The 13,772-nt window shown below is 40.5% G+C and overlaps 1 protein-coding gene across 3 annotated transcripts in view; it reads right to left on the bottom strand.

Annotated features, from left to right (window-relative positions):
* Positions 1-1,388: 1,388 nt before the first annotated feature.
* The window catches only part of MON2 (MON2 homolog, regulator of endosome-to-Golgi trafficking), a 121,117-nt gene continuing 108,733 nt past the window's right edge, over positions 1,389-13,772 (bottom strand). For 2 of the 3 annotated variants that reach the window (XM_069802273.1, XM_069802277.1), the window contains one exon: positions 1,389-3,992. In XM_069802273.1, coding sequence (XP_069658374.1) covers positions 3,918-3,992 — 75 coding nt within the window. In that variant the 3' untranslated portion in view covers positions 1,389-3,917. The remainder of the gene's footprint in view (positions 3,993-13,772) is intronic. The other variant, XR_011327823.1, reaches the window with a different exon arrangement.

Here is a 13,772-nt window from a genome sequence, read left to right as displayed (position 1 = left end):
CGCATCTCTTTCTTATGCCCTAAATTCTGTAAGCTTGAGGTCAAGTAAGGCTTGTTATTTTCATTTTTTAGGCAATAGATACAACTCTTCCAATTTGGACATCAGTTTCTTTAATTCCTATAGGCAATAAATCAGTGCTTAGCCAAATAGTACATTCCTGGTATTCTACTGAATATGCTTAGTTAACTAAAGCAACATAAGTGAACAATCCCAGTAATTTATTGTATTTTGTACAGTTTCTGTAAAACTGAGGCCTGAAGTTTCATCTTCTTAATGTATCCTCATAGAGCAATGTACCTTCACAAAAAGTTTACTTCTTTATGCTATTACACTGCAGCTTTTATTGATTCCAGAGTTTCTCTCGTGCTTTCCAGGAAGGCTTATATAAACCAAAGTTATTGCACATCCTGTTCTTGTTAGAAGGAAGGACGAAGGCTTTTTTAAAAAATCTTCCACTTTTTGCAAAACAAAGGATGCCATAACTTTTTAGGGAAAAAATGATACCAGGAGAAATTGTGCTTTGAGGACAAGTTTAATAAAAAGGACTATGGCCAAGGTAGGCAAAATGTGTCTACAGGTAAATAAAGAACACGTGATTTGGAGACTCTTAATAAATTAAGAACAATTAATCCTAAATTTGAAGCTTCAGAAATAGTCTACAGCACTCTGCCACAAACTACTAAGGGGAGAGGGAGGAAGCTGCAGTAGAAAAACTAATTAGATCTTTACTGCAGCTAATTCAAGACTGATTATTTAGATGCATAGACAGATGAGATCTCTGAACCTTCATAAATTTGAGGCCACCTAAGATTAGAATTACCTTCTTTTTCTTTGGTGTATTACTGCATAATTTCCTGAGCTCTAAAGAGTCAAGATGTCCCTGATCTTTACACCCCTGAGCATTTATTCCCTTAAGCAGTAGAAGGTAATCCTTTAGGGCGTTCTTCTGTAAGGACGGCATACAACCAGCTGTAATGGTTTGGCATCATCCCTGAGCTTCACAGTCATCCCTGGATTTACCAATCTGTTGGTTGGGTTTTTTTCTTGTCTCTGGTAAATCAAGGCCTTTCCCAACAGGCTGTACCCCAACAGAGCATCTTTCTGGTTTATGCTATGGGTGGTATTTTTTCCTTCCTTCTCCTTACTGTGCTCCTCTTTGATGCAGAACATTTTGGAGTAGTTAACTGCTGTTTGCAATGTGCCACTGCATCCTTGGCCATCCACCTCCTCCCACCACTCGCTTCCTATGGGTGCTGATACAGACAGCATCACCAGCAAGGCAGGAATCGCTGGTAGCCAAAGGGACGTCCTGTAGAAAGGGAAATGATTTCTTCATTAACCTAACATTGCTCATTGCCTCAAAATGAAAACTTACATGCATATAATACGTTAATTCTCCTATTTGAAAGGGGAAACTTTAATGGTTTTAAGTTGATTTTAGAGGGTTCGACTTTTTCAGCCGTTGTTACCCCAGTTCTTTGGCCCAGTTATTCTCCAGGGAAACTACTTTTCCTTGGCAAATTAAGAGCTGGCTAGAAGATCCAAAGGTTATCATACAAGCTCAGATACAGTATTTAGCTTCTGATGTGATAGTCGTAGCTTATTTCTGTAATTATTGCTACAACTTTTCAGGGACTAAGCAAACAAATCTGAAATTTTCCTATTTTTGCTTTAGGAAGGTAAAGCTTAAGAATATGGAAATTCTGCAAGATATCCATGAGTAAAATTACAAGAAAAGATAACTGTTTTCCCATGAGAGTAACTGTTGAAGACAAATGACTAGGCAATCACCTCATCAAGTAGCACAAATTGTTCCTAAACAGAGACCATTTCTCTGCCCAGTATAATATTCAATAAATCTCAGGGATGTAAAAGGAACTGACACACCTGCAGTCATTTCAGTCTCTTCAAAAATTTAGACTGATTCTGCCCATCCAGATCTCTTAAATGTGTATTAGTTTAATTTTTAATCCTGCAGCTCATTGCAGCTAGACCGTCTCAGCAGATGTAGGCTGAGGCAGCTGTTCCACGGTACAGAGCAGCATTACAGCATGTACTGGGATGGGGAAGGGGAGACAAGAAGCACCCAAATCCAGTTGCAGTTCTCCAGGATCTAGAAGCAGACAAACCAATTACTCAAATAGGGAATTGCCACAGAATGTACAAAGCATGGGGAATTGCTACGTCTACAAGCAGTTTAGGCCTTGATTCTGAAAGATCCTCTCATCCCAAGTTGTGCCTGTTTACTTTCATTCCTGGGTTGGTACTGCGGCTAATTGCACCAAATGTCTTATTTCTTACGTCCACCAGCTTTCCCTAGAGCTTTGTGAGCCAAATGTCAACTGCATCTCATCTAGCTGAGATCAAGGTACTCCACAAACAAGCTCCTAATACAAACTTCTTATGCTGCATTTTCTGAGGCTTGCATTCACTTTGCTCCCAATTAAAAAAATAAATTTACTTTCCTGGTCTTTGCGCCCCTCCTCTTAGTGCTTGTTTTTCACCAGCACGCATGCAATTGAATTTTACATCTGGGAATTCAGAATATGTTAGAAGAGCTGGAACATCAGTCTTATCCCTTCTCTGCTTGAGCACCAGCATAGAAGCAGTTTAAATGAGCCAGACAAGAATCAAAACACACCCTTGAAACTAAGTCTCATGTCCAGACATACAAGTATTTTATGAATGGGAAAAATATTAAACACAATGCTCAGACAGTAAATCTTGCTGTGGTTACATTCTTCTAAGAATGGTGTTTTAGGGAAGGTCTGTTTAGCACCAAAAAAAAAAAAAGGAGTAGAAAAAGAAAAAGATTTATGGTTATGTAAAATTTCTAGTACTGCTTCTCTGCTACTGCTCCTGCAGGATTTCCCTGGTACTGGCCTCACTAGGAAAGCAGGTAGCATGGGAGTCAGGTACTTGGTCAATTAGGAAATGGGGAGGACAACACCCAACTAACCTGAAGTCCTGAAATTAGCTACATGGCACAGACTGAGTTCTGCTAAAAAAGTGTTTGTAGAATATTCAATTTATAACTATATATATTTATATATGGATATATAGAGGAAAAAATTGGCAAAGAACTTTGAACAGCAACTAAGGTGTTGGAAAACATGATCTGTTTGTGCCTGTTCCAGGAGCTGAAAGCAAGCAGTGGTCTGTAAATACACCTATTTTAGCTGTCAGTTACCCAGAGTACAGTTAAGTATATGGTTGTGCTTTTGTTAACAAACCCTCCACCTTTTAGGAGGATTAGTGGGGAAGAAATAGCAAGGCATCCCTTTCTCCAGGTGCCACATTCTCAACAGGAACAAAACTGAGTTTTAAAAATTGCACTGGGAATAACTCGGTTTTGTTTACTCTTTGAAGGAGTCAGCAGCTATCACTGTATTGAAAAGCTTCCTGTACCTGCAGGTCCTGGGACTGCACCATCAGACAGCTCGCGCCGCGGAGCTGCCTGCCCCCGGCCAGCAGGCATCTGAGCCTCCTGGTAATTAGTGGAGACAACGATTCTCGGGGACCTGCAAGGTCAAGCAGTGGCTAAACAATGGTAGGACACAACCATCTAAGTAGAGGATTAAATCCTTCAGGATATACCCTTTTTTTTTTTTTTAATATGAAAGCTGGTATTTGCACACTACTCAAAACACCGCTCAGGAGCAAGACCACCCACTCTTGTAAACTTCTCGGTAAAGTCACCGCTCCTCCACTCAGGAAAATGGAAAATAAATAGCCTCATCTCTTCTTCTGCCCTGGAAGCAGGCAAAGAGAAAGAAAAGCGTGGCTTTGCTAGCAGTCAAGAACCTGCACTGCTGCTGCACTTAAGGTCATGGGCTGCCTCACAAGTGGAGCTTGGTAGTGAGGCTTGCAGTTTTGGGGTCCCCTACCCACAACAAGTGCAGGGCTATAGTTGGCATTCAACAATGATGTCGGCGGTTGTCTCGCAGCAGCTGAGGAGGATTTTGTTGCTTTTCACCAGTCCTGTGTTGCTCCTAAAAACAAATGTGCTGAGGTTTCCGGACAAATAGTTATTATTTTTATTTTTTAAATGCATCTAGGGCCATAACATGATGATTGCATGCCAGCTTCCCCCAGCAACTGTTCACACTGTCCCTTGCCCTCCCCCAGTAACATAAGATGCAATGTGCAATGAGCCACTTGCTCCCAGGAAGGCGATTCATTTCTAAGAGCACATTTGTAGGGAAAAAAAATGCTTTGAGGGTGTTGCTGTGGCTCTGTGTGACCTGCATCAGGGATGAAGTAGAAACCTCAACATTGCAGACATATCCCAGGGTCGCATTCACAAGGCACAGGGAAGCAGCAGGGGAAGGATGCAAGCAGAGCATGAGCAGCTCTGTTGCTTCATGTGAAAATAAACTCTAATAGCAATTAAGGGAAAGGAGTAGGAAATTAATAAGGCAGTAAAGATTTTTCCAAATTGGTCACAAACCATTGGTTTATCCCTTGAAAAGCTCAGCTGACAAGGATTCTCTCATCCCTTTGTCCCCCTATCTCTTTCAATAATCATCCTTCTTCATGCAAATATAGATGGAAAGGGGGGAACAGTGAAAGGTTAAAATGGAAGTAGGCCATCTTTCATCGACATGGTAATTTTGCTGCTTGGCTCGATGCCAAACGCTCACTGCAGCCACTAGCTGCCATTCCAACATGAGTGAAAGGATCTTTAATAAGAGTGTAAATAAAAGGCAGGCTGAGAAATGAGTTTTCCATCCCAGCAATCGCTGGCCTAACCTCTGCTGTAAATAGTCTCTCAGAGCAGCACAGATGGAGTACCAGCACCTGGGGATCAAGGCAATCTCTGCACAGTGCAATTTAAACAGCTGGGTACAATTGAAACACGAATTAGCAGGGATAGACGGAGAGATTCCATTTTGTGTGCTAGGTAAAAACAAATAATTCAGTCCTTTTTCCCCCTAAAAAAAAAAAAAAGCGGGGTCGGGGGGGACAACTTTTGACATGAGCTTGTGGGAGGTGCTCTTCGCTGCAGCTGTTAGATTAATTTAACCATGAGAATTTCCCACAAGGCGCTGTAAAAACAGAGCCCTAATTTATGATCATTGATTTAACAGCTTGAAAGTGATTTATCTGACCTCAGTAAAGATAGCGAGGACACCAGAAGAATGATTGGTCATTCTGGGCTTTGTGTGGCTGTGATTGGCCTTATTAATTTAGAGCAGAAGGTCTGTTTCAATGTCTTACTGAGACAGTCAAAGGCAGTTGGCAACTGAACCATTTTAAGTACCTTTTTTTTTTTTTCCGAAGCATTACTAATGCTGCTAAGTAATAAGAATTTATTCCACATGGAAAAGATCCTCATTAGTTAAGAAATGGTAAGGCTTCATTTAGAACTGCACACAAACAGACACCTGGTCTTGGATTTGCAAGTTGTTTTTTTTCTTAAGTCTTTATTTTTTTTTTTTTTGCTGTTGGTGGGAATCTAAAGCACACTGTGAAATGGAATTGTTAAGCATTACAGTAAATGAGAAATAGCTTTGGAAGAGATAAAAGAGGTTGGCACAAGAGATTGCTGGCTCTTGCTCTTTTTAAGGGTAGATTTCAGAAACACCTAAACACTTCATATATTTTACTATTTTTATCATTCAGTCCTCTTTATGGAAATTATAGAGCGTATCTGTTGACAAGTAAATATATATAGGTTTTATTTCAGAAGACTATGCTTTTGGTTAAAATGAGTCTAGCATCCACTACTGAAATGTCACAACTGAGTGATGCAATTTCTTCACACAAATAAGAGGAGAAAGGATGAAAGGCAAAGGGAAGCGAGTGAGTGAGTGCTCTCTCTCCAGAAAGAATAACTGTTTTTACGAGGAGCATGAAACAAAATACAGATGCTTCAGAAGTTTACCTACACCAGAAAAAATCTGAATACAGAATAAAGTGTGTTTGCACAAGCATGTGAACATATACAAAAATCACACAGGAGATGCCAAAACTGTTTCTTGTATTGAGAGCACTAACCAGGAAAATGGGCTGGAAACAGTTGAATACCAACTTATCTTGCCACCTGGACTGACGTGTGGTTGGGTTAAATGTCACTGATTTGGATGGTTCTGCATTTCATTCGCCACTGGATTATGCCCAGCTCTAAAGCCCATCTACAAGGATGTCAGTAATTGTCTTGCCACTTTTCAAGGTGGGAGACAGAAATGCTGCAGGCTAGGATTTCATCCATGGGGATGAATGCTTGCAGTCATTTCGCTATCCTGATGAAATACTACCTATCTGACCTGAAACTAAGGTAGTCCACTTAATCTCCATACAACAGGAGAAAAAAGCAGAAAACAATATTTCAGCCCTCCAAAATATGAAATAACAGTTATTTTAAAAAGTGAAAAGACAATATAACACAGTAAAATAAATTATGAAATATGTAGAAAAGCCCCCACAAAAACTCATACACATTATCAAGAGATTGAAGAATAAATGCATAAACTGCTACATATCTCACCAAAAGATTTGGGGGACTTCCAATGGTAACTATAAAAAAAAGCCCCAAACCCCCCCACCAATGAAACAAAGCTGAAGCCCACATTATGGGCCTGAAGAATACGGACAGCTATATGTCAGCCTGCACATCTTCTTGCCATCATCTTGTGTTGCCGTCAATCTTGTGTTGCTCCCTATAGCACACTATAGAGACATTAGCAGAATCTGATAAGTTATGTGCAGTATTACTTCACTTAAATTCAGATTTATGGGGAAAAAAATAATCAATAATGTGACTAGCACACTAAAATGTTTCTACACACTTTTTACCCATGACAAGAGTATCCTAAATAAATAAAATAAAGCTGCTTCCTCCAAGTACTGACCTGCATACCAATAAATCTTTGTTCCTCCCAAAATAATGCTAGATATTGCTTCCCACTTAAAGCCCATTCTGGATGGGTTCAGATCTAATTCTGGAAAATTACAAATAAGCATCCTCAACAGCACAGACATCACACTTCTAAAGAAATGACTGCTTTTTAGTAAATGTATTGCCTTTTTTTTTTTTGATCCCTTAATTTACCACTGACTTCATTCTAACACTTGACACTGTGCACACATAGATGTAAATGAGTCTTACAGGTTAGTTTAAACAACTATTTTTCATTTATCATCACAGAAACAACAACCTAAAAGCCTCTTTTAGGGGCTATATTCCACATGGCATCCTGCAGTACTGTTTATCTCAGAGTTCTCTTGTTTAATATTTCTAAGGATGGTTTAATTGGCATCACAGGGTACAAACTATATGTGACTTGTTTACTGCTGAAGCACCACCAGTTCAGGACTAGAATATACAGAATCACATTTGGCTTCAATTAAAAAAAAAAAAAAAAAGCTTCAGTTACTATGTTTGCAAAAATACTCCTGCAAGAGCCACAGAGACTATTTGGGATGACCAAAACTTTGAAAAAAATTCTAATAACTGAAGAGCCCGATGAGATGATCTTTCACATGTCCTCCTCCTTCTTTTCTTTGAGCTTCAAAGAACCATTTGCATGAAAAGGCATCTTTAATTTCTGCAAGAGCAATCTGCAGACAAATATGCTGAAGGGCCAATGTGTTTACCATTAAAGCCAGGAAAGAGACAGCCCCTTCCTCTGATGCTGTGTTGCCCTTCCTAGAGCTGGATCAACCCACAACCCTCCCGCTCCTGCTTACAGCGTGCCTGCTCCCAACAACAAAGACCAGAAGCAGACTTCCCTTGAAAAACACTAGGAGGAAATCATCGACTGCCCAAGGCTGCAATTAAAGCCACTTTTAGATAGTTGCATACAAAACACAACAAAAAGTGGTGTTGCAAGTCTCTTAAATATGCCCATAGCTTAAGAAAGGACACTGCTTGGGGGTTGCTGGGCTCAAATTATGTGGCATGACCAGGAAAAGCCCAGTTCTGCCTGAGGAGTGGACAGCATAAATAGAACAGGCTTCCTGAGCGCCTCTGCAATCCTCCAGTCGAAATGCTACACATCTTACAGCAAAGTATTCTGTCCACAGAAACCCATAAAATGCATGTAAGAGTTAAAATAATGAACTGAAAGCACTGCATTCACTGGCGTGGCGAGGATTACAGGCACGAGGAAGCACCTGGAGCAAGGTCGATACCTGCGAAAGTGGAGTGGGAACACGAGCCGTGGGATGAGCCCACCCAACACCGCGGCGGCACAGGCAGGGGTGCAGGCAAATACCACCACAGGAGACCAGCCACCACCACCGGGGACAGCACCGGCAGGAAAGGAACCACGCGAACTCGAAACAAATCTGCCTGTTTACGGCAGGTCAGAGATGCACTGCTCTGCATACGAAGCTCTAGAGCTAACTCCGGCAGCTGAAATGAATGCTATGCTCATATTCACTCCAATACTAGGAAAATCACTAGAATGAAGCTTAAGGAACTGAATTAAGATGGGGTGGTTTTTTTCTTTGTTTACCTTTGCAGAAGATTTAACATTACTTGAGATCTCCCGGAGAAAGCATCAGTTCCAATAATGTACCCAGCCTGATTTGGTCCTCATAAAAAAAGCTGTTAATTATTAGTCAGGTGTATAGCATATTGCTTATAACTGCAGAGGTGAGAGAAAGCCTCCGAGTAGAGTCTTGAAGCTGCAGGACTGCAATAAGGAAAGTCATTTGCAAACCCCAATTTTGCTTCCACAGAACGCATCACAAAGTCACTGGCAATTTTGTTCGACATTGAGTGACGCCATCAATAGATACATGAGAGGAGGGGTCACTGGGAGTTTTGCTGGAGAGAGTGTTTATAAGTAAGTCATCAGTTGCTAGTGTGCAAACGCATGATGTTGCAACAGATAGAAAGCAGTACACAACTGGCTGGAGATTAGCAAACAAAGTGAGGGTTTGTGAGAGATCAAAGACGTATGGTCAATCTTGTTTATCATTAGGATGAAGGTGCCGCATATGCAAAGAACTATCCTCTGGATTATACCTATTACCTACAGGTATAAAAGTGTTGCAGAGTATACATGTGAGTTATGCATAAAAGCAGTCTTTTAGATGGGAAGAAGGAAATACAGATTGTTTACATGGAATGCATTCATGTAACAGAAAAATGCTGTATTATTTCCTGCTTTCAGTCTCCTTCCTATGGAAAGGAACTAATTGTTCGTTATCATCAGTGGTAAATATAGTCAGAGCTATTTAACTGATATTTCAGTCCTTAATGGAAACATGCTTCATCTGTAATGTCATTATTCCTACCATCATTGCATTCACAGTCATTTCTTGTGGCTAGCATTAGGCCACCTTCTGTCATCTGCGTTGACAGGCAAAGGTAGACACACAGGTTTTCAAGAAGTCACTCAGAAGAATAAAATTCCCAAAGTCATAACTTCAACATAATTAACCTATGTTCTTAAAAATTGCACTTCATGAAAGAACCACCACAAAATATTCTTGTTCTTACCATGTTCTCTTTTCTACTAATGGCAGAATTTTTTTCTTTTGAACAGAGACTGGATATATGTTTATCATTCACTATTGCTGAGAAACCTTATGCTGGTTTTTAGCATGCTTTCTGTAGATACTTTCTCAGGTGGGGCTGAGCAGTAGTCCTTTAAAACTGGGACCAAGAATGATTGATGCATGTATCCCATTAGTTTAGCAAAGCTCTTGAGTTTCATACATTTTTCTTACATTGCTTTTTGTGTCTTCATCATGTTTTTTCCCCCACCAGACTAGTTAAATCTGGAAACTACAGAACAGTGAAACCAGGATTTGCCAGGAAATAGAAGAACATTAAAAAAAAAGAGTATTATTATGGTAGCCACGTTTCTGAAAACAGGAGATGAAACCACCAGAATGTGGGGGAAAACAGAGACAGAAACTGTAGAACAGCTGATGGTAACAGACACTCAAAAGCACAATCACAAAGACTTCATTTATGCTAGCCATCTTCATTACGTGTCCCACCGCCGCACCATACCTACGCTAGCATTACAGTAATAGTTAAGTCAGGTACCTGGCTGTCAGCTGAGGTTTCTCAACCATGTCTTGAGAACACCAGTTCTCCTAGGCTGAAGTCCTATGAATGCCACCACCCAGTGCTGCCCCATAGCAGGAACTGGGAAGTCTGAAGGACCTGAGCAGCTGAACCGGTCAAGCCCAGTTTCCTCTGGATTTGTGCCTATAGGATGACTTCTCGGTTTCCTCTGGATTTGTGCCTATAGGATGACTTCTCATGTGGATTTTAAGGTAACTGATAAGAGTGAGCTCTTACAGCCTTTCCACTAGTAGGCTCTCTTCTTTATCCAGCTGTTTAGATAAAGGCATAATTTTTCCACAAACTTAATATTTCTAATTTTTCTTCCTGTTGGTCAAATCTGGATGAAATATGCCAATGGATTCAAGGTTCATACAGAAAGATTAGCAGATGCACGATCACATAAACATTGTTTTCTTAGAAAGCCAGGTTAAAAGTGTTCAGCCACAGCAGAGTAATCAGTAAAACAAGCAAGTGAAATTACCTTATAAAGCAGAACAAGCTTTTGAGAAAGGAAGAACAACAAAAGAGCGCGTGACTATGGATTTGTTTTACCTTCCTGTTTCAAGAGACATGGGGAAGGCTGAAAAGCTTAAAAACTACTTGGCTGCAATGTTAAATGTGTAACAGCGGCATGACACTACAAAATGACGGTTAACAAAAAAAAGTTGTCATAAGACAGGATCAAGAGAAACACTTGGAGACCATCTAGATACAATAGGAAGGAGCTCTTGGAAACCCAGATTTTATTCCTGGCTGATTTTGCAACTGTCTCACATAAGTATTCTCATGAGTTTACAAAATGCTTTCTTAAAACTAGTCTTTTTTTTTTCCTGATCCCAGAAGTCTTTTTAGGGTGACTATTGCTCTAACAGCACTGTCTGTCTTTCTCCATGCCACGCTCTGTGATAAGCCTTCACATTCTATGCCCTTCCTCCCTCTTTCTGTTCATGTAGACACGGATTGTACATAAATATAGCTCTACCTCAACCTAATTGCCCGCTGCATGGGTCTAAACTGAATCTCAGGAAGTATCCATAATACTAGTATACCCATTAAGAAATATTCTCTTTCTGTACTGTTCTCAGTAATCCATCAATCCTAGCACCAGCTCTTGAGTCTGTTGATCATCACACCTTTTCCCTTCCTTCTTCAGGAAATGGGAAAATTCCACTGAAGTTTCTAGGAAATCTGTACACTTCCATTCACTGGATCATTATAGTTTTCAGATCCAAATCTATAATTTTTACCTTAGCAAACATCTACATCAATTCTCATGACAGCCTACCCATTTTCTTCAGAAGCGACTACCAGTTACATACATGTCCTCATTCTGATGCTAGTTGCACCTTCCTTAGATTCCCCATCTTTTCTTTCTTCTCTCTGCAGACCATTCTGTCATCTGTTCTCTTTCACAGTCCATTTATCATGGTCACTGTTCCTTGGGCACCAGACACTATCATCACAATTTTTTCCTCTTTACTGCTGATCCTGCTTTCTCTCATCTGCTACTCTGTTTTCTTCCTTCTCTCTTTTCTCTCCTTCAGTAAAGGAAACTTGTCCCACAACTGTATTTTTCCTTCACTAGCCAGTCTTGTCAGTTTTAATTGTGCATCAGTTATTCAAAAGGTCACTTCCACTATTTGCTGGCCTTTTTTTCCAAGTGTTCTCTTTTGGTAAATACCTACAAAAAGTCACCCATCTAATCTTCTCCTCCTTCAGTCCCATCTTGCTGTTGCCTTCAAGAATCCATCTAAACTTACGTTGTTCTCACAAGCTGTAGCTAGAATTTATCTTAGAAGAGATCTATGCTCATAAAGAAGTAAAGGAAATAGTGATATTTAACTGGAATTATCCACCATTATTTCTAAATAATGAGGTGAGGTGAGGTGAAGTAGCTTTGGGAAATGGCAAGTATATAAACTATTCCAAAATGCGCATATAAGGACTTACAGTTCAGTATTTCTCATGAAATACTAAGATTACTGCTAGAATTTCAAGCACCAGTTGGACAATAATTTAGTAATAGTCAACTTGACCATCAGAACTCAAGTGCAACTAACTGTACTTGCTTTCTTTGATGGGGAAATAAACCCAATGAAGAGAAGAAATGCACTGTTGTTAGTATTAACTAGAAGAAGATTTAGAAATGTGTTCTATCAGAATCCATTCCTGCAACACACTCCTCTATGTATTCATTAACAGTTGTGGGCTGCTGCAGGGAAAATAAGATCCCTTACCAGCATTATTTGAAACGGAAAAGAGTAAAAGTCCAGTCACTATAAATTTAATATCATGTTGATAAATAAAGAAGTCATCTTAAACAAAAGTATCACGAGAGATGTGAATTAGTCCTGATAGGAAGAAGTAACCAAATTCAGAAAAGGAGGAAGGGGTTAAGTTATAGGAACATTGAATCAGGAGATATATTTTACGTTCATTACATAGTAAGGTAATACTATTCCAACAAAAATAAAAAGCATGTATTTTATGCATGACAAATGAGGTCATTAGTTTATGTTTGAAACTTGTCTGATTTCAGTCACAGACCTAGGATTCTCTGCATTTTTGGAAAAAGCTAAGGAAAACAGTCACATGGGAATGGTCAAAATAATAATAATAATAAAAAAAGGAAAATAAGATCCATCAGGCAAAGTTGTGAAAGAGTGCCTGAATAGATGCATTCATTTAAAGAAAATTATTTTCCACATGTATGTAAAGACCTGTCCTTCTCTCAAACTGCATAATCACTTGAAGAAGGATGGAAGTTACTTCATAAATACAAAAAAAACCCCAACCACAACTGCAAAAATGGAAACTCAATAAAGAAGTGGAATTATTGCTAGAGAAAATGATCATACTTTCAGATTACATTTGTGCAACTACTAAAGACTTGCTTAGTTATATACTTTTTGATATAAAGTAGCATGTTCTTAGGTGAAGCAGTACTCATTCACTATCAAGTCCAACATTTGCAAGTATCAATGTAAATGCAATGATTTACAACCCATCCTGCAGACTGTCAAATTCAGGTTATATTGGACTAAATAAAAGGGAGGTGAGAGGAGGAGAAAATATAACAATACGTGTTGCTTTTCAAGCAGTTCCTTCCTTTGTTTCTGTAGTTACCAAGCACAGGTATTTCTGGTAACCTCAGGTATGACAGACAGACAGTTTGTTTGCTCCTTTATCTTTTTTCCTGCACATTTCAAGACAAGTAGAGCTTTACAGGCACTTACCCTAGTGTTTTGGGTTTGTGTGGCGGGGTTTTTGTGTTGCGGGTGACGGTCCGCAGGGCCGGCTGCTGCTGGAAGCTCCCCCGGCTGGGAGCCGGACCCGCCTCTGGCCCAGGCCGAGCCCCTCAGTGATAGTGATAACACCTGTGGGAGAACATACTTAAAAAGGGGAACCGGCAGTGAGTAGGGAGATTGGAACGTGAGGGGAACCCTTCTGCAGACACCGAGGTCAGGGAAGGAGGAGGAGGAGCAGGGCAGGAGGGGATGCCCCCACAGCCCGTGGAGGCCCCCAAAGATGGCCGTCACTCTGTGGTAAAGCCTGCGCTGGAGCAGTGCATGACTGAAGACCGGCCTGCAGAAAGGACCCGCGCTGGAAGAGTCTGTGAGGAACTGCAGCCCGCGGGAAGGACCCGCGCTGGAGAAGTTGGGGAAGGGCTGTCTCCCGCGGGAGGGACGGACCCCACGGCGGAGCAGGGGCCGAGCGCGGAGTCCTCCTCCCCCTGAGG

Source organism: Haliaeetus albicilla, chromosome 14 (assembly GCF_947461875.1).
Source record: "Haliaeetus albicilla chromosome 14, bHalAlb1.1, whole genome shotgun sequence".
NCBI lineage: Eukaryota > Metazoa > Chordata > Aves > Accipitriformes > Accipitridae > Haliaeetus > Haliaeetus albicilla.
The sequence above is the reverse complement of the archived record's forward strand: the minus strand, read 5'-3'. Positions and strand labels throughout refer to the sequence as shown.